Source organism: Oryctolagus cuniculus, chromosome 19 (assembly GCF_051225735.1).
Source record: "Oryctolagus cuniculus isolate XC-2025 breed Fujian yellow rabbit chromosome 19, ASM5122573v1, whole genome shotgun sequence".
In the NCBI taxonomy this organism is placed as follows: Eukaryota; Metazoa; Chordata; class Mammalia; order Lagomorpha; family Leporidae; genus Oryctolagus; species Oryctolagus cuniculus.
The window spans coordinates 62756305-62783854 of NC_142885.1; the positions used below are offsets into that span (position 1 = coordinate 62756305).

At 57.6% G+C, this 27550-nt stretch overlaps 3 protein-coding genes across 3 annotated transcripts; all 3 read left to right on the forward strand.

The window, feature by feature from the left end:
- Positions 1-19985: 19985 nt before the first annotated feature.
- Positions 19986-20736, forward strand: PRM2 (protamine 2). Its single transcript, XM_089321662.1, has 2 exons — positions 19986-20300; positions 20489-20736. The coding sequence occupies exons 1-2, from the start codon at positions 20042-20044 to the stop codon at positions 20533-20535; spliced, it is 306 nt and encodes a 101-aa protein (XP_089177788.1). The 5' UTR covers positions 19986-20041; the 3' UTR covers positions 20536-20736.
- Positions 20737-21124: 388 nt separating this feature from the next.
- Positions 21125-22430, forward strand: PRM3 (protamine 3). Its single transcript, XM_002711794.6, has 2 exons — positions 21125-21702; positions 21996-22430. Exon 2 carries the CDS (start codon positions 22054-22056, stop codon positions 22342-22344), a length of 291 nt encoding a protein of 96 aa, XP_002711840.1. The 5' UTR covers positions 21125-21702; positions 21996-22053; the 3' UTR covers positions 22345-22430.
- A 2452-nt stretch (positions 22431-24882) lies between these two features.
- TNP2 (transition protein 2) lies at positions 24883-26978 on the forward strand. Its single transcript, XM_002711793.6, has 2 exons — positions 24883-26058; positions 26818-26978. Exons 1-2 carry the CDS (start codon positions 25671-25673, stop codon positions 26832-26834), a joined length of 405 nt encoding a protein of 134 aa, XP_002711839.1. The 5' UTR covers positions 24883-25670; the 3' UTR covers positions 26835-26978.
- Positions 26979-27550: the final 572 nt, after the last annotated feature.

The window sequence follows — 27550 nt, forward strand, 5'->3', positions numbered from 1 at the left end:
TGTACACGAATAGTGTGAGGGCATGGGACCATGGTGTTCTACCAGTTTTCCATGAAGCTGATGTCCACGGGGTGGAGAGAGGACCTGTGACTGTCCAGGAAGTGTGAGTGATTCTAACCACGGTGGGGGGGTGACACAGGGCTTCCCCGTTCCTTCCACCCGCATGTGGTAGGCACCCTCAGCTCTGCAGGGGGCAGGGACGGGGCATGGGACAAGACAGCCATAGCCAGCACCTAGGCGAGTGACTCCAGAGCAGTCATGGCGAGGACACAGGGAGATGAGGGGAGAGGGGAGAGGAAGGTCGGGACAGGGAGGCCTGAGGCGCCCAGGACCTGCCTGGCAAGGCAGCAGCCAGCCCGGCAGAGCAGGGGCCAGCGAGTCCCAGACAGCAGGTCCAGCAGTGCAAAGACCCCGGGGCTGGAGTCCTTCCAAGTATGGGCAAGGAAGAGGGAGGGAGAGTGGCCTTATCTGAGGCCAGCCCTGAGGGCCCCTGGGACTTGTGGGTGAGGGGAACCCCAGCCTCTCTGTTCCCGGCAGCGATGGTCACACACCGCCAAGCCAAGCCAAGCAGCAAAGGCGTGGCCCGCACCTGGGGTGTGGGGTGGGCAGGAGATTAGAGAAGGGACAAGGGACCTGTCCTAGTTCCTGGGTGGGACGGGCCATGCTCCCTCACTGCACCCCAGCCCACAGGTGCCCTGAGGCTCCCTCTGCATCCCTAGACCCCAGCACACGCCGGGGGCTTTTGCCCCACTGTCACATTGCCCAGCACCCCTCTCCTGGGCTCCACCCAGAGTGAGTCCCAGCTCAGCTGCTGGTCACGGGAGCACTCTACAGACTGCCCCCAGCCCGCCCCCGGATCCCCCTTCCTCCTATAACCGCGACAGTTTCCTTCAGGGCATCCCACAGGTCCTGGTTTCAGGTGGGTGGGTCTCTCCTGGGAGTTAGGAGCCCCCAGGAGGTGTCTGGCTCCCCAGTGAGGGGAACGCCTGGGGCCCAGAGCCTCATCCCCACCCGAGCCTCCTGCACACAGGGGAGCCTGAGTCTCCTCCACCCTCTCCTCACGCCCTCCTAGGCCCTGGAGATGGAAAACCCCAGCTGTCTGATTATACAGCCCCCAGGGCCTGCACTGTGGATAAGGCACCTGCTGCAGCAGCTGACAGGGGACAGAGCTGCCCTGGCTGCAGGTGCCAGGGGCCACTCCCTGGCACGCCCTCCCCCTTCTCGCTGGCACACAACTGCACGTGTGAGCGTTTTCCAGGCATGCTTGCTATGATGACGAATTCTGAAAGACCAGACTCAGCGAGCGTGGGGTCTTGCAGATGGTTCTGACGCATGGCGGCACGCGAGAGCTCCTTGCCCTCCAGGCACAGCCGACCGTTCTAGGGAGATCCCGGCCACGGGCAGGAAGAGGGCCACTGCAGAGCCACCCCCGAAGGCAGAGCAGGGCGGGCACATGGGGTGGCACGCAGGGGCCAGCTCAGCCCCTCCCAGTCCACGCACACGCAGGATGGCCTCACCCTGGCCGCGCTGTAGTGTGGGCCAGGCCAAGGCTTCGCTGCCTCATGGCTGTGCTGTTTGGGAGCAGAATGTTTCCACACCAGGACGGTGCAGTGTCCGGGCTGGGCAGGGACACACACACGCATGTGGATAGATGTGTGCTCAGAGACGGACGCACTGACACCAGGGAGAAGGGGCGGGGGGGGGGGGGCTCAGAGACCCTTCAAAATGTTTTCTTTTTCAGCCAGGAGTTGGGGATAAGATACTTTGCATCCCTGGGAAGCCACATTAAAATAATTTTTAAGAGACATACGGTCTTTTGAAAAATGATTCATAGAGACATATAGAAAGCTAAAAGTGATAGACACAAACAACTGGGAAACCTAGAAGAAATGGAAACATCCTTGGAGACTTATCGCCTACCCAAATTGATCCATAAACACAGAGAAAACTTAGAGCACATGAGTAATGAGATTAAATCTCATGCAGTAAAAAGTCTCCATGCAGAGAAAAAAAGCCCAGAACCGGTGGCTTCACTACAAAATTCTACCAAGCTTTTAAGGAAGAACTAACACCGTCCCCCACAACGGGAAGGGCAGGAACTCCATCCAACTCATTCTACAGGGCCAACTTCACCTTGATTCCAAAATCAGACACAGAACAACAAAGACAGACAACCACAGCTCAATCTCCCCGACAAACACAGAAGCAAAGATTTCCAAGCGGATATTAGCAAACTGGATCCAACAGCACATCAGAAAAGCCACTCACCGGAGTGAGCGGGAGTGGCCCAGGCATGCAAGCAGAGCTCATCACACACAAACCACGAAAGGCACACACTGCACACCCACAGAATGAAGGACAAGAAAGAGATGACTGGGGTGGCGCTGTGGCGCAGTGGCACCTGTAGCGCCGGCATCCCGTATGGGCACTGGTTCGAGTCCCAGCTGCTCCACTTCCAGTCCAGCTCTCTGCTATGGCCTGGGAAAGCAGCCAAAGACGGCCCAAGACTGTGGGCCCCTGAACCTGCCTGGAAGATCCAGAAGAAGCTCCTGGTCCTGGTTTCGGATCAGCACAGCTCTGGTCGTTGTAGCCATCTGGGGAGTGAACCAGCGGATGGATGCTCGCTCTCTCTCTCTCTCTCTCTCTCTCTTTCTCTCTGCCTCTCCTTCTCTCTGTGTGTGGCCCTTTTAAATAAAATAAATAAACCTTAAAAAAACACAAAGAAATACATGACCATCTCCACACATGCAGAGAAAGCATTCTATGGCATTCAGCATCAGCCATGATGGCCATGACGGCACCCTGAACACACTAGGCACAGAAGGACCACACCTCCCCGAAAGGAAAATCCACAGCCAGCATCACACAGAGCAGGGGAGCATTCTTCTAAGATCTGGAACACGATACTCTCTCTACTCTGGTTCTGCACAGCACCGGTGAATTTTTTTTTTAAGATTTATTTATTTATTTGAAAGGTAGAGCTACAGAGGCAGAGGTGCACGCATGCACGCACGCACGCACGCACACACACACACACACACACACAGAGTGAGAGAGGGAGGTCTTCCATCCGCTGGTTTACTCCCCAGACGGCTGCACCAGAGCTGCGCCAATCCGAAGCCAGAATCCAGGAGCTTCTTCCAGGTCTCCCACGTGGGTGCAGGGGCCCAAGCACCTGGAACATCTTCTACTGCTTTCCCAGGCCATAACAGAGAGCTGGATCAGAAGTAGAGCAACTGGGACTCGAACTGGCACCCATATAGGAAGCTGGCACCGCAGATCAGGGCTTTAACCCACTGCGCCACTGTGCTGGCCCCAGCACTGGTGGTTTTAACCAGAGCAATTAGATAAGAGAAAAAAAAAAAAAAACAGAAGACGTACAAATAGGACAGAAGGATGCGAAATTATCTGTTTAGAAATTACATGATTCTACATAAAGAGAAACCTAAAGATTCCACTAAAAGAACTGGTTACAAGTTAATTACTATCAATTATTAGAATTGATAAAATTTGGTAAAGTTATAGGGTACAAAAATCAATCTACCAAAATTAGTAGATTTTTATATATCAATAGCAAACTCACAGAGAAGTCATAAAAGCATTCCCATTAACACTAACTACAAAAAAATTACCTAGGAATAGATTTAACCAAGAATGTAAAGATCTCTACAATGGAAACTTCAAAACATCGAAGAACACAAATGGAAAGCCTCCCACATTCTTGTACTGGAGAATCAATACTGTTAAAATGTCCCGACTACCCTAGTGGTTCCCAGACTCGGCACAACTCCCATCAGATGCCAGTAACGTTCTTCACAGAGTGAGAAAAACCAGTCCTGAGACCTACACCACGTCACAAAAGACCAGGGGCAGCCAAAGCAATCCTGAACCAACAGGACAAGGCTGGAGGCATCACAATACCTACCACAGGTCACAGCACACACTGCAGGGCTGTGGGGCCAAAGTGCCCCACCCTGGCTTACACACAGCCCCACAGTCCCAGGGAACAGAGGAAGACCCTAGAGGTGAATCCAGGCACTAAGAGCTGACTGAGTTGACAAAAACACACAGCAGAGAAAGCATGGCTCTTTAAAAGATGGTGCATGTAGGCCAGCGCTGCGGCTCACTAGGCTAATCCTCCGCCTAGCAGCGCCGGCACACCGGGTTCTAGTCCCGGTCGGGGTGCCGGATTCTGTCCTGGTTGCCTCTCTTCCAGGCCAGCTCTCTGCTGTGGCCAGGGAGTGCAGTGGAGGATGGCCCAGGTGCTTGGGCCCTGCACCCCATGGGAGACCAGGAAAAGCACCTGGCTCCTGGCTCCTGCCATCGGATCAGCACGGTGCGCCGGCCGCAGCGTGCCGGCCGCGGCGGCCATTGGAGGGTGAACCAACGGCAAAAGGAAGACCTTGCTCTCTGTCTCTCTCTCTCACTGTCCACTCTGCCTGTCAAAAAAAAAAAAAAAAAAAAAAAAAAAAAAAAAAAAAGATGGTGCATGTACACCATGGACTACCATGCAGCAGTTAAAAATGAAATCCTGCCATCTGCAACAAAAGGGATGCAACTGGAAACCATCATACTGAGTGACATAAGCCAGTCACAAAGACAAACACCACATGGTCTCTCTGTTCTGAGGTAACTAACAGAGTACTTAACATGTAATCTACAGGAGTGAAACTGACACTTTGAGATGCCCCAACTTTGAACAGCCCTTGCCTTGACTGTTGGGGAACAATGATGTTTTTCTTGTTTTTGTTCTTTCCTTCTTTTTTCCTTCATGCTAATCAGTGAACTCTCTACTTGGTGTAGAGTTAATCTTATGAATATAAAAATTCACTGAAAACTCATCTGTGTAAAATATAGGAATGGGAAAGGAAGAGGAAGAGGAAGAAAGGCAGGAGTATGGGTGGGAGGGAAGTGGTGGGGGGAGGAAGCATCATGTGCCCAGATCTGTATATATTAAATGCATAAAGTGGTATTCCTTAAAGAAAATTAAAAAAATAAAAAGATGCTGGGAAAACTTGATGTCCACATTCAGAAGACTCCACCCCCACCCCCCCCCCACCCCCACCCCGCCCATATACAATTCAGCTCAGAATGGCTGAGACCCAGGCGGAAGAGTTGACACCATGAAACTATTGGAAGAAAACATGGGGGCACCACTTCAAAACAGTGGTGTAGGCAGTCATTTTCTGGACAAGACTTCAAAAACACAGGCTTCACAAAAGCCAGCACTAGACAAACTGGATCACATCAAACTAAGCAACAGAAACAATCAACAGGCCAGCACCGCAGCTCACTAGGCTAATCCTCCGCCTACGGCGCCTGGACACCGGGTTCTAGTCCCGGTTGGGGCACTGGATTCTGTCCCGGTTGCCCCTCTTCCAGGCCAGCTCTCTGCTGTGGCCCCAGAAGGCAGTGAAGGATGGACCAAGTACTTGGGTCCTGTGCCCGCATGGGAGACCAGGAGGAAGCGCCTGGCTCCTGGCTTTGGATTGGTGCAGCTCGGCTGTAGCAGCCATTTGGGGGGTGAACCAATGGAAGGAAGACCTTTCTCTCTGTCTCTCTCTCTTACTGTCTAACTCTGCCTGTCCAAAAAAAAAAAAAAAAAAAAAAAAAAAAAAAAAAAAACAATCAACAAAGGGAAGAGATGACTGACAGAATAAAAGGAAAATGTTGGCAAGCTATGCTTCTGACAAGGGGTTAACATCCAAAATATATAAACAATTCAAAAACTCATTAACAACAACAAATTTAAAAATAGGCAACTGATGTGAACAAACACTTCTCAAAAGAGGAAATTCAAATGGCCAAGAAACTGGTAAAAAAAAATGCTCAACATCATTACCTTTCAGGGAAATGCAAATCAGAGCACCACCTCACCCCAGAGAGAACAGCAAGGATCAGAGAGAGGACAAAGGATTCAGAGAAAAGGGCGCCCTGACGCCCTGCTGGCAGGAATGCGAGTTAGTGCAGCCCCCAGGAAGAACAGGCGTGCGCGACCCTGAGACCCAGCTATCCCACTTTGGGGGCTAGACCTAAACCGGAAATGAAGCCAGCATACCCAGGAGACCCCTGCACTCGCAAGTTCTCTGCAGCACCGTTCACAGCAGCCATGATTCGGAATCCAGTGACCAGTGATGGGTAAATGGCTAAAGAAAATGTTTCACACGCACACACATACACACACTATGCAGAGAGCCATAGAAAAGGGATTTTAGTAAAATAAGTCAGACTCAGAAAGACAAATACTTGTGTTGGGGATTTGGGGACTACATCCCCTACCAGAGTCTGTGAGTTCAAATCTCAGCTCTGCTTCCTGCCAACGCACCCTGGGAGGCAGCAGGTGATGGCCCATGTACTTGGGCCACTGCTGCTCACGTGGCTTCAGCCTGGCCACACCCCAGCTGTTGCGGGCAGCTGGGGAGTGGATCAGCAGATGGGAGGTCTCTCTGTCTCTGCCTTTCAAATAAAATGAAAACAAAGAAAACTTTTAAAATATTAACAATTGCTTAAAATTCCACCCTAGATAGAGAAAAAAATAAAGATTAAAAAAGTTAAAAGCGAGAGCCCTCACTCCAGCGTCACACCTACTCTGAGTACTTGGTGGACGCACTCACAAAGGCGGGTCTTTAACTTAAAAGCAGTGACTGTGACACTCAGGACAAGGCTGCAGGAGACAGTGAAGAGGCCAGGGCTGCCAGGGATGGGGCGGAGGTGAGGACAGGGGGCAGTGGACATTCCCTCTGCCGGTGAGGTGATGGGGGTAAGGCCCCACACATCTGCCCAACCCAAGGAATGGGTAACACAAAGAATGACTCTCACTAACATTGTATCCAAATTGGCTCAAATGTAACAAACATACCTTAACCCAAGGAGGTAGTAATGGAAACTGAGGCAGAGGGTGAGGCAGTTACTACATGGGAATTCTCTGTACTTTCTGTGCAGTTCTTTGTAAAGCTACAACTACTCTATAAAAAGAGTGGCTGGCGCTATGGCTTGCTAGGTTAAGCATCTGCCTCTGGAGCTGGCATCTCATATGGGCACCGGTTCGAGTCCCGGCTGCTCCTATTCCTATCCAGTTCTCTGCTATGGCTTGGGAAAGCAGTGGAAGATGGCCCAAGTCCTTGGGCCCCTGCACCCATGTGGGATACCCAGAAGAAGTACCTGGCTCCTGGCTTCAGATCGGTTCAGCTCCGATTGTTTGGGGAGTGAACCAGCAGATGGAAAACCTTTTTGTCTTTCCCCCCCTTCTCTCTGTAACTCTGCCTCTCAAGTAAATAAATAAATCTTAAGAAAATAAAGTCTATCCATCAACAATAAACACATCACCCTAAAATGAACATTCCTTTAATAAACGTTTTAAAATGAAAAGCAGTTCTCAGTAACACCTGGAGCTCCCTAGGTGGGAGGACTCCCGAAGCGGCTGTAGCACCACAGGGGGCCGGCCACAGTGCACAGCCCAGCCCCCGTGGAGGGACCCTGAGGTGCTTCCAGCCGTGCTGGGGCACCTTTGTCAGGTGGGCAGTCTTCACTCACCAGCATGAGTTCTCTTGGGCTGTGCTGTCCATGGTGGGAGCCAGGAGACACCCATGGCTGCTAAAGCTAGACACGTGGCTAGTCTGGATGGAGACGTGCTGCGTGGTGAGACGCACACCGGACTTCCGAGAGCTGGATGGGTGGAATGGCAAGTGTGAACAGGAAAACAAGGAAACCCACTGGCTTCAAGAGGGAAGATATATGTTATTTGGTTAAAAAAAAAAAAAAAAAAAGAATGGGGGCAGATGTCCGGCTTGGCAGTTAAGAAGCCCAAGTCCCACATCAGAGTGCCTGCGTCTCATCCCAGCTCCAGCTCCTGCCTCCGCTTCCTGCTAATGCAGACCCCAGCAGGGACTGGATTCCTGCCACCCACGTGGGTGACCTGGATTTGCCCCGGGCTCAGGCCCAGCCCAGCCCAGCCCAGCCCAGCCCAGGCCAGGCCAGGCCAGCGGATGGGAATTCTGTCACTCTGTCTCCCTCTCCATCTCTCCAGTAAGTAAAACATTTGAAACAATGTCAAGCATCTCAATCAGTCCTGTGCTGACGCCGAGCTGTAATGACATCCTGGATATGCTGGGTTCAAACCATCAGAACGTCTCCAAGCGGCTGCCAGCACACCCTGATGCAGCGCCCTCACGGTCTGCGTCCCGTTTCTTCAGCTGACCCAGACAGGGCAGACGTGCGCAGGAGGAACCGCTCGGCCAGAAGTGCCCGCGGCTCTGCTGCTGCGCCGTGTGGCCGAGGGGGGGGGGCAGACAGGCTCTATTTCATAGACACCGAGTCCCTCTGGGTGCGTACCAGCAAGCGTCGGGAAGGACCCACTGAGCAAGAGGCGCCCAAGGAGGAGGATGGGTGAAGGGGCACCCTCTCCTGACTCCCCTCCTTCTGAACGGTTAGAATTCCTAGTAAGGGCTCTGCATTTATTCAGAAACAGGGATCTGCACTGGAAAGCCTGAGGGAGCTGCCAGCACGGCTCTCGAGGCGGAGGGCCACGTGCTCCCGGCTAATGGCCCGAGGCGCGACTTGGGCTCCAGGCAGGAGGAGATACTGAGGTCAGGGACCTGGACCCAGTCTGAGTCTAGGCTTGCCTCCGTGAGGCCTGGGGCACCTCCTGAGGCCCTGCGCCCGCTTCCCCGTCCACAGCACAGGGCACCACCATCTACACCTTGACGCCAGCCCAGGGCCTGTGACCTGCAGAACTGTGTTTCAAGCTACAACACTGTGGTGCTGTTATGGTGGTACCAGGGTAAAGCTGCGATCCTACCTGGTCTTGCAAGTTCAAGCGTGGCCAACACTCTACCTAACGTTATCACCTCCAGCCGCATGTCAGTTCTGACATCCAGCTGCCCGCTCGGCCCCATCATGCTCATGTCCCAGTTCTGCACCTCTCTCCCCACGCTGTCTCCACTCCCGCCCTCCCTGGCTGCCGTGGTGACCACAAGGCCTCAGACCCAGGCAGAACCCTCTCTCACACTCTCCCGAGCAGGGGCAGAAGAAAGATCTGCACTCCCAGTCGGAACGAGCCCACCCCTCACCGTGCCGCTTCTATGCCCCACTCCGAGCCCACGCTCTTTCCCCTCTGTGACAGCCTCAGCTTGCTAACTCAGCTCCCTGCCTCCACCCCTGCCCCTTGCAGTATGGGACCCTTAAAACAGAGTGCCAATCTGTGCCCTCGCCTCACTCAGAGTGAGTCACGTCCCCACGGCGGCTGACAGCGCCGTTCCTGATGTGTGAGCTCGTCTCTCCTAACCCCCACCTCTGCTTCAGCAGTGCTGGGACGCCCTTGTCACGGATACCCCTCGCTGCTCCTGGGTCGCAGCAGGGTGGTTCTTAGCCCTCTTGGTTGACAGAGCAGGGAGGTATGTGTGCGCATGTGCTACCCCAGGGCCTTTGCACAGGCCATCCCCCCGCTAGCACTCGTCTCCGAAATCCTAATGACCAATTCCTTCACTGCCTTCTGGGTTTGCTCAATGGTCACCTTCTCAGCCAGGCCTGCCCTGATTACCATGAGCTCCCACGCGGCCCAGCCACCTCCGCAATGCCCAGCCGTCCTCACTCTGCCCTACGGCTTGTTTTCCTTTTGACACGCTGTGTGACTTCTGATTTATCTGTCTCGCCTGTTTCATCCGTCTCCTGCGCCGGACACAAGCACTGCGTGGTGGACTGGGGAGCTCTGCTTTGCTGACTGGGCTCCCAACACCACCCGGCCCAGAGCGCGTTCCATCAGCCTGAAGTGGACGAACAACGGGTTGCAGAACTTCTGTCCCTGCATACAGAAATGGCTCGATCAAGCACACGGACGGTGGACGGCAGGAGGCAGGTTTCCCACTGCTGGAGCTGAGGGGAGGCACCTAGTGAGAGAGCAGTTCAGAGGGTCACATAGACACATACAAGCCCCTGCGTGTCGGCTGACAGGGCCGAGAAGCCACAGTAGCCCGCAGCCACGAGCCCACCCTGTACCCACATCTTGGTCCCTAGCCCAGGCTCCAAATAAAGGGAACAGGGCTCCTCAGAGAGGCGGCGACTCTTGAGTGAGTCCCGGGCATCTCGTAGAGGCAGAGAGGATGGACGTGCTCGTGACTCATGGCGCCAGGGCCAAGGGCCCCAGGAACCACGGAAGGAGCCCCCGATGCCCAGAGCTGAACGAGGCAAGCAGGAAGAGGAAGCAGCATCAGATGGTGACCCACACTGACGTGAACGATGAATGAATCAGCGGGAGGGGGGACGGACCCCCAGTGCGTGTGTGTGTGCAGGTAGCAGAGGCCCCTCTGCCTCCCCCAAGGGTGGGCTGCACAGGGGGCTACCAAGGAGCTCTGGCTTGGTCCCTCTTCAGTAGCACAATCCCGCGTAATGACAGGATGTCAACCGTGGCTGGCGGCTCTGCAGTTCCAAGGCTGAGGGCCCACGTCTGCTGACAGCAGAGTGCTGGGAGGCGCAGGGCATCGGGGAGTGAGAGGGGGCGCACGTATGTGTCTGGACCCTCTGCCCTCTCTCGCTCTTCCTGTAGAGCTGCCAGGATGCGGGGACCTTATTCAGGCCTACTGGCTCCCAAGCCTCTCCCCTCTCCACCCTCCTAATGCCTCACAATGGGGATTCTTGCTCTTTCTCATTAAAAAAAAAAAAAAAAACAAAAAAAAACAAAAAAAAACAACCTGTATTTATTTGAAAGGCAGAATAATGGGGTGGGGAGGGGGAGACATGGAGAGAGAGGTCTTCCATCTGCTGCTTCACTCCCCAAATGGCCTCAATGGCCAGGACAAAGCCAGGAGCCCGGAACCCATCCATACCGCCCACGTGGGTGCAGGGGCCCAAGTACTTGGTCACCTTCCACGGTGTTCTCAGGTCCTTAGCAGGGAGCTGGATCAGCCATGGAGGCAGGACCTGATCTCAGGCCCTTCAACAGGGATGCGGGCACAACCCCACCCCTGGGGATTAATTCTCAGCACGTGAGAAGTAACACACTCAAGCCACAGTCACATTGCAGGGAGCCCAGTGCCAAACTGGGGTGGGACAAGGGCCCCTACACAGTGGGGAAACAGCTGGGGAGGAAGCTCAGTGCCCCCAGCTTCCAACCAAACCCTGCGCCCGACTGTGATTATGAAAAAAGTCCCAGCAAATCCCAGGAGAGTGACACGCCGCCAAACAGCTGACCCGTGTGCCTCAGACAAGGGAAGCCACAGCCCCGAGGGGACCTGCTGGGCACAGGGAAGCACCCTGGCTGCTGAATGGGGCAGCAGTCCCTCCCCGTGGGCGGTGCCGGGTGTGGGGCCCTGACCCCGAATCAAGTGTGCAGTTTGGTGAAGGTCTCGGCCGCGACAAAAGTGCATGTTGGTGGGGCCAGTGGGCAGACCAGGTGAGGGGCGTGTGGGCACCCCTGACTGGGTAACTCTTCCCCAAAGGAAAGACTTACTAAGGAAACACAAGTATCCCACAGCAGTACAGACCAGGCACACGGCGAGTGCTCACACATCCCGACGGTCATTGTTTTCCACCATCTCCCAATCATGGCAATTATCTGCACACCATTCAACACTCAGGACAGGACACGCCTGGGCCATGCACTGATCATTTCCAGACAACTGCAAGATGAGTGACACGGAGGGAGCCCTCCGTCGTCCGGCTGCCACTGCATTCTGGATTGTTCCGCCACAGACGGGCGCACAGGGGATGCTGACCTACATCTGTCACTGGCTCAGGGTCAGCACGCTGTGAAGGGTCGTCCACATCAGTCCCCAGCCCTCCACAGGGTCCTCCTGCGAGGCCGCGACCCCTGACTCGCTGGCTTGCACCCACAAATGCTGTCTCCAATCCCCCCTACTCAAATAATACCCCAGTAACCATCCTCCCTTCCTGGCCACAGAGCTGTGACGTCATCTGTCCCCCTACCATTCTGAGAACTGAGAATTCAGGACCATGTCCCTCTCCCGCCTTCACCTCTGGGGACATCTCTCCCTGAACAGGTGAATGTGGACGGCCATTGTGACATCAGGGACGTGGGGGTGGGGGTGGGATGGGACGCACTTCAGGGGACAGGACGGGTGTGCCCCCTGGAGACTGGCGTGTATGAGTGTCAGAGCCCACGGCACCAGGCCGGGCGGGGGAAATGCCAGTGGAAGAACTTTATCACACACAACGTCTACTCACCACACACTCATTCAATAAGCACCTGTGTTCCCGACAGTGTCAGCATTGTTGCAGTGGGCATGTGGCAGCCCCGATCCCAAGGAACCCCCATTCCACGTTACACCAGCAACAAACCATCAGGGGCCAGGGCTGCCGCCCACAGGGCAGTGCCCCCCCTTCCTGAACTCCAGCAGGGCCCCCCGGATGCCACTGACTCTGCTCCCTCAAAGGCCAAGGCGGCTGCCTTTGGCCCCAGGCTTTTTCCAGACCGCCCTCCTCTCCCATGTCAGCTCCTGTGTCCCCTCACACTGGGGTCTCCTCACAGCCCCTCCTCCCTAACCTGCACTACACATCAGGGGGAATGTTGAGCCAGGGCCTGGGGACCAGTGAGGAGCGGAGTGTGCCACGTATGGGCAGAGGCAAGAGCAGGGGCCTCCACTGCCCCCCTCTGTGCCGTGGCTGGAGGTGGGCGTTTATGGCCAAGCAGGCAGAGCCGAATGGGCCGGGGCCCCAGCTCCCTCCCCAGCAGAGCACCTGCCGTGGGCAGATGCTGGCTCCTTCTTAGCGCTCAGCTCGCAGCTCAAGTGTCACCCCCAAGCACCCTGCACACCAGCAGACCCCACGCGTGCTTGTCCTCAGTGTCCAAGTCTCCTGTTCATTTATTTGCTGACTTGGCTTTGTGAGCTAGGAGGTGAGCTCCTTATGGGCAGCTACTCTCATCTCCTGCTCGTGCTGTGTCCCCAGTGCCCAGAGCAGTGCCTGGCACACAGCAGGTACTCAGTAAGACCCCGAATGAATTAACGATCGGACTTCTGGCTCAAATGCCTGGGCTGTCACCCAGAGTATCAATCTCTGCCACGTGGGGCCTCTCAGAGACCACGCTGGTGATGTTTAAAAGCATTCAGTACCACAGGGTTGGGGATGGCATTTCAAGTTGGCCCAAGTGTGAGCCACTGAGTGAGAAGTGCCCGCTCGCCTGCGACCTGCCAACACAGCCCTCCTGGCAACTCCGGGCCTTTACCTCCAATCCACTTCCCTGCTGCCCTGGGTTGGGGGCTGGGCTGCAGAGCACTGGCTGCGCCCCTGCCCCCTGCGCAGCGTGCTGTCCCGGGCAGATGACCAGGGCAGAGGCTGGGTGTGGTGTTCAGGAGAGCTCTTGCAAGACGCCCCTCCGGCCCCTGCCGCCTGCCTGGTGGGTGGATGTGGCTGTTTCCAGCAGGGCAAGGGTGGCCCTCGGTGTGCCTTTGTTCAAGCTGGAGTGGTGGCATTAGCAAACAGGCCGCTCCCTCTGGGTGCTGCCCAGCTGGGGCAAGCTGACCGGGGGCTGGGTTTCCACCCCGACTCAAGCCTGTGGCTGGGAGCCTTGAGCAGTTCACAGACTGTACAACTGTTCTTGGCAGGTCTGAACTTGGACCGTGAGGCAACTTTGAGGCTAGAAAGTAGTTGCTGAAGGCAGAGCTGAAGACGCCTGGCCCCTGATGAGGAGGAGCCCTCACACCAGCCCAGCGCGGCCTTCCTCGCTTTTCCTTTTTCTTTTGAATAAGTTTAATAATTTATTTGGAAGCAGCTACAAAATCTCAGGAAAGCTACAGGAACTGCACAAAGCAGCCCCTGCCTCAGCCTGGCAGGGGTTAAGGGCCTGCCCAACTCCTCCCCTCCTCTCCCCCTCTGCAGGCGATTTTTCAGAATGGCGACAGAGTAGCTGGCTAACTGGCCACGCCCCTCATACTCCAGTGTGCACCCCCAAAGGAAGACACACTGACCAGAGCCTGGTCCCCTCTGCTCCATGGGAGTCACCCTCTGGGATTCTCTGTGAAGTGGCCAGAACTGATCTAACCGCTACCCTCTCCACCCCTGGGAAAGATCAGAGCCCAGCCCGATCCTGCCGCACGACCCACTGCTCTCTGTTCCAGTTGCGAGGCCCGCCCTCAGTGCCCCTCACTGGCACCCCTCCTGGCCTCACAGCTTTTCCTTTGTTGCAGTTGAGGTGAAAAAATTCGCCCTGTCCACCTGGGGCAGCCAGTGCATTCACAGTGCCGTGTCATGGCCTCTGCCCAGGCCCGAGAAGGAGCACGCCCCCTCGACGGCCTCCCTGGACCCCACCCCAGGCGCCTGACAGAAAGGCACGGCCCAGAACACTCCTCAGACGCTCTTCCCCGCTCCAAGGCCACATCCTACAGGCTCCCTTTGCCTCACGGCCCCAGGGGGCTTTTGCTGGCGCCCCGCCAGGGGTCCAGGTCCCTCATATTTGTCCTCAACACCTTGCACAAGGACAGTGGTCGAGTGTGGTCAGGCTTTCTTTAGCTAGATTGGGGTATGGGGTACACCTCGTGTACCAGTGTACCCTGCACCCAGCCCAGCATGTGGATTGGGGTACGGGGTACACCTCGTGTACCAGTGTACCCTGGGCCCAGTCCAGCATGTGGATCAGGGTACAGGGTACACCTTGTGTACCAGTGTACCCTGGGCCCAGCCCAGCATGTGGATCGGGGTACGGGGTATACCTCGTGTACCAGTGTACCCTGTGCCCAGCCCAGCATGTGGATCAGAGTACGGGGTACACCTTGTGTACCAGTGTACCCTGGGCTCAGCCCAGCATGTGGATTGGGGTACAGGTTACACCTCGTGTACCAGTGTACCCTGGGCTCAGCCCAGCATGTGGATCGGGGTATGGGGTATACCTCGTGTACCAGTGTACCCTGTGCCCAGCCCACCATGTAGATCAGAGTACGGGGTACACCTTGTGTACCAGTGTACCCTGGGCTCAGCCCAGGATGTGGATCGGGGTACGGGGTACACCTCATGTACCAGTGTACCCTGGGGCTCAGCCCAGCATGTGGATCAGGGTACAGGGTACACCTCGTGTACCAGTGTACCCTGTGCCCAGCTCAGCATGTGGATCGGGGTACAGGGTACACCTCATGTACCAGTGTACCCTGGGGCTCAGCCCAGCATGTGGATCAGGGTACAGGGTACACCTCGTGTACCAGTGTACCCTGCACCCAGCCCAGCATGTGGATCGGGGTACGGGGTACACCTAGTGTACCAGTGTACCCTGGGCCCAGCCCAGCATGTGGATCGGGGTACGGGGTACACCTTGTGTACCAGTGTACCCTGGGCTCAGCCCAGCATGTGGATCAGAGTACGGGGTACACCTCGTGTACCAGTGTACCCTGGGGCCCAACCCAGCATGTGGATTGGGGTACGGGGTACACCTCGTGTACCAGTGTACCCTGCGCCCAGCCCAGCATGTGGCTCACGGTAGGTGCTCAGTGATGTTTTAATTGAAGGACTCCACGAATGGATGGATGAACGAGTGAGCGAGTGACTGCCCCCACAGCAACCTCACGCTGGGCCCCTTGACTGTGACACGGGCGGGCGGCCCTGGGCACGAGGCCCCGCCCGCCCCACACATGCCCATATATGGACGTGAGGCAGGCACTCAGGCCCTTGTCTGTGAGGTCTCAGGCCTCTCTGACCTCACAGTGCCCAGGGGGGCCCCCGTGTCTATAAGAGGCCCAGGCCTGGGCCCCTGGCTCACAGCCCACCAAGATCCACCTGCTCACAGGTTGGCTGGCTCAACCAGGGTTGTGCCCCGAGCTCTGAGCCAAGTCTCGGCCAAGTCCATCCGGCACCATGGTCAGATACAGATGCTGCCGCAGCCAGAGCCGGAGCAGATGCCGCCGCCGGAGACGGAGATGCCGCAGACGCAGGAGGCGGTGCTGCCAGAGGCGAAGAGTCAGGAGTAAAAGAGGCCCCAGCCCGGGACTGGGTGGGAGTGCTTGGTGGGGCGGGAGGAGTGACCTCCCCCTAAATGCTTTTCTTGCCCCCCGCAGAGTGCTGTCGCCGCACATACACCCTCAGGTGTAGACGATACTAAACGCACAGAACAGCAGACCCACCAGACTCCTGCCTGAGAATTCTACCAGACTTCAAGACCCTCTCGTCACACGCCATCTTCAAGACTTCAAGACCCGCTCTTGACAATGCCATCGTCCCATGACACACAGGAGCCTGCTAAGGAACAATGCCGCCTGTCAATAAATGTTGAGATCATCCCAATCACGCCTCTGTGTCTTTGAGGGACTCGGGCCGGGGAGCTGGGGGTGTGCGGCGGAGCCTCCGGGAGGGCCAGGTGGGACAGGGATGGTGTCGCCCAGGGTTTTGTTCCCAACTTAAAACCCATTCCCAAGAAAAGCCTGCCCTCAGCCTCGGGCGATCTCTCTCAGGCGGGGGCCTGTGACCACCCGAAGGCCGGCTGTGTATCTCACCCCACTGCTCAGGGCTCAGCGGCCTGAGCTGGGCACCAGTGGAGGCATTCACACCACAGCAACTCCCGGCAAATGCACAGAGGGTTTCTCCCAGCCCAGAGGGGCGCGGCTTCCTGAGCAGTTACCCATTCACTGACCCCATTCCTGCCTGCACACCACTGCCCACCATACCGTGTCACAGCTGTACTCCAGCCCAACGCTGGAGTCCCTGCTCAAGGGCCCCCTTATTTGTAAGCAGACGATTAAACCAGTTATCAGAAAATCAAGATCAAAATGTTTATTCCTCAGGGCCAGTGCTGTGGTGCGGTGGGTTAAAGCCCTGGCCTGCCAGGTCAGCATCCCATATGGGCGCCAGTTTGAGTCCCGGCTGCTCCACTTCTGACCAGTTCCCTGCTAACGCACCTGGAAAGCAGCAGAGGATGGCTTACGTCCTTGGGTCCCTACACCCAAGTGGGAGACCTAGAAGAAGCTCCTAGTCCCTGGCTTCAGATTGGCCCAGCTCCAGCCGTTGCGGCCATTTGGGAAGTGAACCAGCAGATGGAAGACCTTTCTCTCTGTGTCTACATCTCTCCCTAACTCCATGTTTAAAATAAAATCTTTAAAATTTTTTTTATTCCTCATCTGGCAGCCCCGCGGAGTAAGTTTTCAGTGCCCTTGGGTAACTTGGGCAGACAGCAAGTGAGGCAACCTGGGACTCTGTGGAGGAGGGACATTATGATGCCCCTGGAGAGGACAAAGGCCCACCTGGTATGACCCACACTCCCTCAGCCCACATGAGGCACTGCACTGCCTGGACAAGACAGCACCCAGACCAGGGAGCCCTCCTGGACACTGGGCCACCGGCTCAGGCACAGCCCAGGAGCACCACCTCGGCCATGGGTCTTGGGGCACAATCATCTCACAGGACCAGAGTCCAGCTCAGAGCACTTCCTCGTTGACCAGGCACAAGGGGGCACCTGGTGTCTCATGGCTGGGATCCTCACACCAGCCACAAGTGGCGGGTGCCCCCCAGTTTTCTCCCAGCCAGATTCACAGCCCAGCACAGCAGCTTCCAAGGCCCTGCCCTCCTCAGCACTGCTACCCACAGCCAGCCAGACCCCCGGGCAGGCCAGTGGTGGTGGTAAAATGTTCTCTGAGAAACAGAGACGGGGGAGAGCTCCCACCCTTGGGTTTACTCTCCACAATGGAAGGGGCTGGGCTGGACCAAAGCCAGGAGCCCAGAGCTCAATCCAAGTCTCCCTCAGCTACTTGGAGCCACATCACTTGCTTCCTCCTAGGGTATGCGTTAACGCGAGGCTGGAGTCAGAAGCCAGAGCCAGGTATTGAACCCAAGAAGTTCATTATGGGATATAGGCGTCCCAAGTGGCATCTTAACCATCAGGCCCAATGCAAGCTCTGTCTTTGTTTTAGTAACTTAATTTATTCCTGGTTTTATCATCACACTCTAGCTGTGGAGATTCAGACTTAGCAGGATCTGGGGTAAGGCCTAGATGATTCTTTTTTCTTTAAATTTCACTTGAGAGGAAGTGAGGGAAGGAGAGGAAAAGAGAGAGAGGTCACTCCTATCCACCAATTTACTCCTCAAATTCCCAAATGGCCGAGACTGGGCTAGGCTGACGCCAAGAGCCAGAAACTCAATCCAGATCTCCCAACATGAGTGGCAGAGACCCGACTACTTGAGCCGTCACTGCCACCTCTCAGGGTCTGCGTTAGCAGAAGATGGAATTGGGAGTGGAGACAAGACTTGAACCCAGGTACTCCATAAGGGATACGGGCATCTTAACCATTAGATCAAACATTTGTCCCATTCATCTTTTTTAAAGACTAACTCATTTACTTGAAACACAGAGTGACATAGAGAAGAAATGGGGAGGGAGAGGGAAGGGAGAGAGAGGATTCATGTTTTAGAGATTTAGATATTTGAAAGAGAGACATCAAGAAGGAAAGACAGGGAGGGTCTGGGTGGAAGGGGAAAGAGAGGAGGGAGAGGGGGAGGGGAAGGAGAGGGAGGGAGAGAGGGGGGAGAGAGGAGGGAGAGGGGGAGGGGAAGGAGAGGGAGGGAGAGAAGAGGGAGAGAGGGAGGGAGAGAAGAGGGAGAGAGGGAGAAGGAGAGGGAGGGAGAGAGGGGGGAGAGAGGGAGAAGGAGAGAGGGAGAGAGAGAGGGAGGGGGGAGAGGGAGGGAGAGAGGGGGGAGAGAGGGGGGAGAGAGGGGGGAGAGAGGGGGGAGAGAGAGGGAAAGGGAGAGGGAGAGAGGGAGAGAGGAGAATCCTTCATCTTTTCATCTGCTGATTCAGTCTCCAAATCCTGCCACAGCCAGGGCGAGGCCAGGCTGAAGCCAGGAGTCTAGAACTGCATCTGGGTCTCCCATGTGAGTAGCAGGGACCCAAGTACTGGGCCATCATCTGCTGCCTCCCAGGTCACTGCATGGGACCTGAAGGAGCTGGGATTTGAACCACTGGGCCATCATCTGCTGCCTCCCAGGTCACTGCATGGGACCTGAAGGAGCTGGGATTTGAACCACTCGGACATGGGATGTGGGCACCTCAATCTGTGCCACTCCTGTTTCACCAGGCGCCCGGGGGAGCCTGAGAGCCGGCCAATGGGACCTTCCTACGGGAAAGGAGGCAACCTGCACACCCAGGAGCAGTGACACTGCCCCTCACCTCCACCCAGCGCTTCAGGATCAAGCCCCCCTATCCATTTCCCATTGCCACTGTGAAGAAGTATACAAGCTCCATAGGTTAAAGAAGACAAATTTAATATCCCATCACCTGCAGGCAAGAGCTCCACAGTGGGCCTCAGGGCGCTGGCACCAGGCGATGGACTGGGCTGTGTCCCTTCCAGATGCCCCGGGGGAGGAACACCCATTTCCTGGTCCTCTCCCAGCCTCAGAAGCTGCCTGCATCCCTCAGCTGGCGGCCCCTGCATCCCTCAGCTGGCGGCCCCGCCTCCATCTAAAAGCCAGCAGCACAGTGTGGGTCTCTCTTCCTGGCACCTCCTGCCTTCCTCTTCCATCTCAGAAGGACCTGGGAGGACCCTGGACTCACCCTGCTAACCTCCAGGTCTTTAACTTAATCGCACCTGCAAAGGAGCACATTCCCTGGTGTGGGGATTAGACGGGGGCCATCTCAGGGAGCCGGGAAGTGGGTCAAGGGTCTGTGGGTGGCGTCGCCGCCCGCCCTCAGCACAGCGACCCTGGGCAGCTGGCCCCATCTCCTCAGCCTTGGTTTCCCCTTGTGGAATGGTGATTATGATACTGTTGGGAGAGAAATGGTAACTCCCAGGTAGCAGCTTGCCATTACTCTTTGGTGCCCCAGACCGCGGCAGGGCTCGGAGGAGATGGGGAAGTCCTTGGAACTGGACAGCAGGGGGTCGCTTGCCCTTCCAGCCTCCATCCCGAGCCCTCAGGGAGGAGGCTGGGCAGAGTGGGAACAATCATGGGGTGGGGCCACGGGGTCATAGTGGGGGCCTCCTTTAAATAGAGCCCGAGCCCCGGGGGGAGCCCTGCAACATTAACAGCAACAGCAGGTGTGCAGGCCTCAGCCCTCCCCCATCCCCCCCACCCCTAGGCAGCCGCAGCCGAGCTCGGCCCAAGCCGCCTGCCGCCCAACGCAATGGTCCGGTATCGAGCGAGGAGCCCGAGCGAACATCCACACGGGGAACATGGGCCGGAGCACGAAGGCGAGGGCCAGGAGCCGGACCAGGAGCTGACCCCCGAGACCGGCGACGCCTGCGGAAGGACACACAGAGGCCGCCACCGCCGCCGACAGTGCTCTCGGAGGAGGCTGCACCGGATCCACAGGCGGCGGCGGCGCCGGGTGTGCAGGAGGCGCCGGAGACGCGTTTGCCGGCACAGGAGGAGGCACCGCAGAGGTTTGCCTGCCCCACCCTGGTCTCCCCTGACGACCCCATGTCTTTGGCACTTGTGTCATTGCTGGGAAGGGCAGGAGGGAGGCTGGGATCTCCCCAACCTGTCAGCCTCCCAAAGGGAAAGTTCCCAACCCCCAGCCCCACCCAGATTCCCTAGGTGGCCCCTCACCCAGAACTTTCTTTTTTGAAAGCTGGCAAACGAACGAGGAGGAGGAGAAGATGCAGGAGGCGCCACTAACCCTTCTGCTACCCTGGCCAGAAGTTTAAGGAAAAGTCACCGGCCAAGAACCAGAGGCGAGGCCCTAACAACCCTCCCTCGCCAGGTGCTGAAGCCCTGAGCAACCCAGGAGCCCACGAGACCTGCATGAAATGAGAAATCACCTGCCAAATAAAGCTTCACAAAGACACTCACTGGCTCCCGACTCTGTGTGGACAAATGGCGCCGAGCCAGCTTCCGTCTGGGGCGGGCGGGGTGGGCAGGGTGGGCCTTCGGGCTTCCAGGTGGCAGGCATCCTGCCCACCACATAGCCTCAGGACACCGTCAAGATCCCACTCATGCTTCCACGGTGCCCAAGGGCCTCTAAACAACCGAGCTCTCAACCTAAGACTCTGGCCCGCTCCCTGCGAGGGGGCGGTGGTAAAAGCTGTGTTGTGTGCATCCTTGCAGGGCCCTCACAGTCGGCTGGTGTGGTGGCACAGCTGGCTCTTCCCCTCCAGCTGCCTGCTAACGCGCCTGGGACAGCAGAAGCAGGTGGCCCAAGCACTAGGGCTCCTGCACCCACGTGGGAGACCTGGATGCGGCCCCGCCCAGCTGCAGGGCTGCAGTCATTTGAGTGAGTGAACCTGTGAATGGAGATCTTTTTCTCTGGGTCTCTCCCTCTCTTGGTAACTATGCTTTTCAAATAAAAAAAGTAACAGTGTCTGGTCTCGAGGGGAAGTGTGGATTGTGCCATCAGAGGAACAGTGACGCAGAGGCCCCGAGGTGGGAACAAGGTCAGCGTAGAGGGGGAGCGAGCACGAGCCGGATGGGGTGAGGCTGTGCTGGCCAGCGAGTCCCGCAGGCTGTGCTGGGGAGACTGCTCCTTCCAGCGTCCCGGGGGCCGCCCCTCAGAGCCCACCTGAATAGGTAACCAGGCTCCAGGGTCAGGGCACCACCGCATGGGGAGGCAGAAGAGGGGCCCGATCCAAATCGGATCCCTGTAACACAGGGGTCTCCCCCCGCCTCTCAGGCTGACCCTGGGCAGCCTGGCCAAGGGCAGTTCCTCGTGAAGCTCAAGCTTCCGGCTGCCCCTCCCCCCATCCCCGGAACCAGGAGGTGAACAATCCCGAGTTCTTTATTCACAACCAGCCGCAGCAGCATCCGGGAGGATACACGGAGGCCCACAGCCCCATCTAGCACGTGCAGGTCAGGGCCGCCGCTCCCCGCCCCGCTCCCACCCTCACAGACTGGCCACAGCTCTCCCTGGCCCAGGTTCTGGACGCCCCCCCCCCCACCACCACCACATTTCCACAGACAACCCCCTTAAGCCTCATCCCATCTACAAGGGGACTCTCCCAGGGCAGAGGGGCCACCCAGGCACTGACCTCCCTGCTCTGCCCTGGGGTGGTGGCAGGAGTGGGCTCAGACTCAGGGCACCCCCTGGGGGGGGCTCCGGGGGGGCCCCTTTGTGATGTCAGCTCCCTGCCTTTCACCCTCAGAGCCGCTGCACTGCCCCAGCTGCCTCCCCTGCTAGTTCAGAGAGGCACAAAGTACGCAATGGGTTCCCGCTGTGCCAAGCTCGGCACGAGCCACAGCACGGGCCACGGCACGGGCCACAGCCGGGGCCACGAATCCTCCATGAAGAAACTCGTGGCTTGCGTGAGTCAAGATAACTTCTCCCTGTCTTCTGAGGGTGAGGAAGAGGAGGAGGAGGAGGAAGAGGAGGAGGAAGAGGCGATCCCGGTGCAGGGCAAGCTGTTGCTGATGGAGCCTGAGCAGCAGGAGCAGGGCGCTACAGACAGCCCCAGGGCCCAGCAGAGCCCCACGTCCAAGCAGACGCGCTCCTGACCACGTCGCCCACGGCAGCCGCGCCAGCCGAGGGGCTCCCTCTGTTGTTCCAGCGAGAACTTTCGGAAGATTCAATAAAAAGTCTCCAAGGAATTGGCCTCCTCTCTGTTCCTTTCCACATGTGCACATGTGTGTGCTCGCGTGACTGCACGCATGGGCACATGAGGGTGCCTATGGGGGAGGGCGAGGCCAGCTGCCAGGAGAGGCTGAAGGCAGGGCCGGGGCCTTGTTTCTGACGCCCATCTGCAGGTTCTCCTGTGCTGGGGGGGGCAGGCCACTGGGCAGCAGGGGCTGGAAGTCATCCCAGCAGTTCCGGCTTGGGCAGGGGCTGTGCTCCCAGCAAAGTGCCCGTGGGAAGGCACCGCCAGCCTCTGCGGGAGCCGGTTCCACTGCCCTGGCCCAGCATGCTGGGCTCCAGCCTCTGTTCTGATGACCGTGCGGCCTGCAGCAGTGTGCCCCCTCACGTCAACGGGGAGCCAGGCCTGGGGCCCGGAGCCTGCTGGGAGGGAAGGCCTGAGCGAGCACTCAGCCGAGACAGCACCGTGGCTGGGGTCACGGGGTCCCACCTGCCTCGCTGGAGGAGTCTGGCTCCTCAGCCACTGATTCTGCCGTCACCCCCGCCTGGAGGCTCACTCCTGCCTTCACCGAGGGATCTGGCTGGGGGGACAGGGGCCAGGCCCCTCTCACTCGCAGCTGGGTGCACCTTCGGTTGCCCAGCAGGCCCCCGGCTCCCTTCCCCCTCTATGCAGAAGAAATGGCAGATGGGCTCTCTGCCCTGTTCCTGGCAGGGGCGGTTGAGGGGGTGGGGAGGAGGCAGTGTCCCCAGAGAGGGCTCTGTTCCCTTGGGGTGGGTTTGAGGGGTAGGAAGGGGCCTTGGGTTCCCGGAAGTGAGGCAGCTGCAGGTGGCCCAGGGCAGATGGGAGGAAGGAGGAGGCCCTGTTGGCCCAGGACTGCCACCCTACCCAGCCTCGTCTTCCAAGTGGGTCCCCGAGGCCCACCTGCCCATGCGCTGGCCCAGCAAACATCTGTTGAGCCCCTGCTGTAGACCAAGACCAGTCACGGAGCTGGTCCCCAGGGCCCTGGTGTTGCTAAAACACAGCGTCCGACCTGAGAGGCTTTGCAGTGACAGGGAGGCAGGGTACGCTGTGTCCCAGGGAGGCGGGGACATCACTTCTCCAAGCGAGGGCTGGGGAGCCTGTGCTGCCACTGGCACACTCCACTTGAAGGGAGGGAAGTGGGGAAGGGTTCAGAGAACAGAGTTCTCAGGGTGTGGCCACTCCCCAGAACCGGTCTCCAGCCCCACAAGGCAGGGCCCTCAGCAGCCTGAGGATCCAGTTCCAGGAGTGACCATCAGAGGCGCCCAGGCCTGGGGGAGCCCACGCCCCGTATCAGAGCACCTGGGTTTGAGTCCCAGCGCTGCCTGTGATTCCAGCTCCCAGCACACGTGCACCTGGGAAGCAGCAGTGTTGGCTCCCGAGGAGCTGAGTCTCTGCCACACACACAGAGACCCAGGTTGAGTTCTGGGATCCTGGCCTCAGCCTGACCCAACCCTGACTGTCATGGGCATCTGGGGAGTGAACCAGCTGATGGATGATCTCTCTCTGTCCGTCTCTCTGTGTCTGTCCCTTTCACATAAATGTTTTTATAAAAAAACAAACAAACAAACAAAAACAACACGAGGCAGCCAGGCCTGGATTTGAATCTGGGCTCTGTCCCAAGTTGCTGCGGGCCCATGAGCTGGTTCCTCAGCCTCTCTCGGCCTGTCCCCTCTTTACGACATGTGCTCACCTTAGCTGCCCCACGAGCTGCATTTGCTTCATCAAACTGTCACAGGCATGGTGGCTTACAGTGGCGGCACTTCCGGTCTGTGGGGCCTCCACGAGGATGCCCTGCCACCTGTGTGCACTGGGGTCCAGGCATGGCTGGGCTGTGGCTTTATCACGCCAGTCTCTGCCTCCATCTTCGCACGGCCTTCCCTTGCCCCGGGGTCAGGGGTGACCATAAAAGGTGTCCAGGTCCCGGGCTGGTGTGCACACAGCAGTGAAGGGCTGAGGTCCGAATCCTGGCACTCCTGGATTTAGGGCCCACTCGGACGTCCCATGCTCGTCCCTCAAGATTCTCAGCTTAGCGCTCCCTGCAAAGCCCCTTCTCACAAATAAGGTCTCGTGGGCGGGTTCTGGGGCTGGGACGTGGATGCAGATTTGGGGCCATGGCTCAGCCTCCTGCACAGGCTCCCTGAGAGGCTGGGGCGCGAGCTGCCTGGAAGGGGTGGGGCTCTGAATCCAGCCCCCAGGAGATGTTCAGTAAACACGGCAGCTTTCACCCTGAGCCATGTGACAGGGTTCTTAGGACATGGATGCCAAGAAAGCAGACGGAGCAAATCCTGTGCGAGGAAACAGCGAGACGCGAGCCTGGGGGGGGGGGGGGTAGTGGGGCTGCAACTGGGGCGGCGCAGACTCCCGAGGCCTCAAAGACAGTCGGGCGTCCTTCTCGGGGTGCAGGCAGCGCTGGGGGTGTCTGCCAGGGAGGGGAGTGGGATCCCAGGGGCTGCTGCAGCTGGGCTCAGGCTGGGCTCAGCATGTCAGGCTCATGAAGACACAGGGAGGAAGGAAGGAAGGACGGCCCTGTCACCTAAGGCCACCACCCGGGAAGACGCAGTGACCTGGGTAAGAGCAGACCTCAGCACACACTGGTTTGGACCCTGGCTGAGCCCTGCCAGGCCGGCCCCAGGGCACCGCGTGCACATTCACTCAGGCTCGTCTCTCAGCCACCCCTAGGAGCTGCCTGTCAGGTCACCGCCACCGTGCCCTCCCTGTCCACACATTCTCCATCTCAGCCATGCCCACCTGCCCAGCGACTGCCACCAGGGCGCGGCTGCTCCCCTGTATCCAGAAAGGGGAGGCGACAGTACGAGTGGAGGCTGTTTATTGGGCCCTGCCTGTGGGCTGGGCTTGTGCTGGCTGCCAGGCCCAGGTTCTCTGAGTTCTCTTCACCTGTGAGGTGGGTATGGTTACAGTCCCCGTTCTACAAAGACAAGGACACTGGGACTGTCCAGGGCTGAACGCTACGGCTGACTCAGCTCAGCCAGACCCAAGGGCCAGGCTCTTAGCCAACACACGGGACAACCCACAGTGGCCCTCAAAGCTGCCCCACCCTGATGCGGGTGGGGGAGGAGGTGACCTGATCCTGGCCAGGCCCTGTCTGTCACACCCTTGTGTCATCACAATCGACCACCACTATATAACCAGGGCCTGCTGGGGCCCCTGGAAAGCGGGGCCTGCTGGGAGAGGAGGAGGAGGCTTCTGCCCCTCCAAGCGTGACCTCCCATGGACACCAAGACACAGAGCCTTCCCATCACCCACACTCAGACCCACAGCAGCTCTCGGCCCCAAAGCCACACCTGCAACCAGTGCAAATGTAGCCGTCACTGCCAGAACTGCAGCCCGAGCTGTAGCCGGTGCCAGAACCGCAGCCGCAGTCGCAGCCGTAGCCGTAGCCGCAGCCGCAGCCGGGGCCCACCCAGCCACCAGAGCCAGAGCCCAAGCTCCAGCCTGCCACCAAGGCACCACAAGCCAGCCATGCACTCGCACATGCGGCCCACCACCCACTGCAGCAGCTGCCCCAGGAACAGGAAGACCTTGGATGGAAAGGTGAACAAGAGAAAGACGGCCAGGAGGAGCCATCAGGTGTACAAAACCAAGAAACGAAGCTCAGGTACAAGCAGGGGGAGGGGCTGCCAGCTGCATCTCTGCTGCTTCTCCAACCAGGGTCACAGGGGGCCACGGGCAGAGGCGGACGCTGGGCTGGTTCTGCAGGTAAAGGTCACTGGCTGCCTGGACAAGAGAACCAGCCCGCGAGGCAGATTAACTAGCCCAGTGTGGAGGGGTGGAGGGGTGGAGGGGAGGAGGGGAGGCTGGGCGGCTAAGCGAGTGGGCTGGTTAGGCAATTGGGCAACAGAAAGCAGCAGGGGAGATGAACGGATTTGCTTCTTTGCACACACGTGCATACATGTGGACTGGACTGATGCAATGGCTGAGGAAGAGGAGCTGGATCAGTTAGCGATGGCTGAAGGATGTGGTTAGATTTTGATAGTTGGGTTGCATGAGGTTTTGAAGGGCAAATGGTTTAACTAGTTATACAAGTTGGCTAAGTTGAACACTAGACTGGACAGATCAGCGGATGGGTGGCTGATACACTGATAGTTTATGGGGCGGACGAATGGAGTCACTGAACAATGCTAAGGCTATTGGGGTAAGCTGGAGAAGAATGAGATGATGTTGGGTAAAGGGATGGAATGAGTGACCTAACGAGTGGGTGGACGCGTGGATAGACTCAAGAGCCAAGAGGACATGAAGGACGGCTGAGCTCTACCCATGCCCCCGGCAGAGGAGCAGTCTTAAGGCCTAAAGGAGTGCAGGGACTTTTACGAAGCGTTCACCCATTGAAGATCCCTTTCTCACTTCTGTTCCTTAGGCCGCAAGTGCAACTGATGAGACGGCACTCCCTGGCTTGTTCCTGTGTCAGCTGCAGCCAAATGAGAAATGCCACTACGCATGGAATCTAGGACAGTGTCAACCGTTTTGCAGGAACATGTTACTACAGTGATTTCTATGCAACAGTGATTAAAGCTTGTACACTGGTTTCTGTCCTGAGTCAGTGTTTCCATTTCATGAATAAAGGCGTCGTGTGTTTCGGGGCCTGCTTCGGAGGCACCAAGCCAAGGACTTGCCTGTGAGGGACCCTCGGTGCCAGCACCTGGGCTGAGATGCCAAGAGGTCAAAAAACACTGGAGGCCGACAGGCAGTGCCATTGGCCCCATGTACTCCCACGTGTGTACACACACAAGGCCCACATGGTGTTCACGGGATTCACACGCAACAGCCCATGTACGCATGGCAGACAGGGGCAAGAGGGGCCAGGAACGTGCCTTTGGAGGCCAGAGCACCCTGAGTTTGATCCTGGCTCCTGTTTACCTGCTGTGTGACCTCAGACTGGTAGTCAGGCTCTCTGAGCTTCCCTTATCCATCCTAGGAACTCCTACCAAGCTCAGAGCTGCTCCAACTGTCACTAAGGGCTCCCGTGTGTGCAGGGACGGTGCTAGGCTGTGGGACACAGAAACGGGACACGTGTGGCCTGCTCTGATCGGGGTTTCCAGTCCAAAGATCCCACAAGCCTCGCTGGTTAGCATTTGCTGTATCAGAGGGAT

Coding starts and splice junctions, on each gene's coding strand:
- PRM2 (XM_089321662.1), top strand. CDS start 20,042: ATGGTCCGGTATCGAGCGAGGAGCCCGAGCGAACATCCACACGGGGAA. Junction 20,301..20,488: donor CAGGAGGAGGCACCGCAGAG/GTTTGCCTGCCC, acceptor CTTTTTTGAAAG/CTGGCAAACGAACGAGGAGG.
- PRM3 (XM_002711794.6), top strand. CDS start 22,054: ATGGGTTCCCGCTGTGCCAAGCTCGGCACGAGCCACAGCACGGGCCAC.
- TNP2 (XM_002711793.6), top strand. CDS start 25,671: ATGGACACCAAGACACAGAGCCTTCCCATCACCCACACTCAGACCCAC.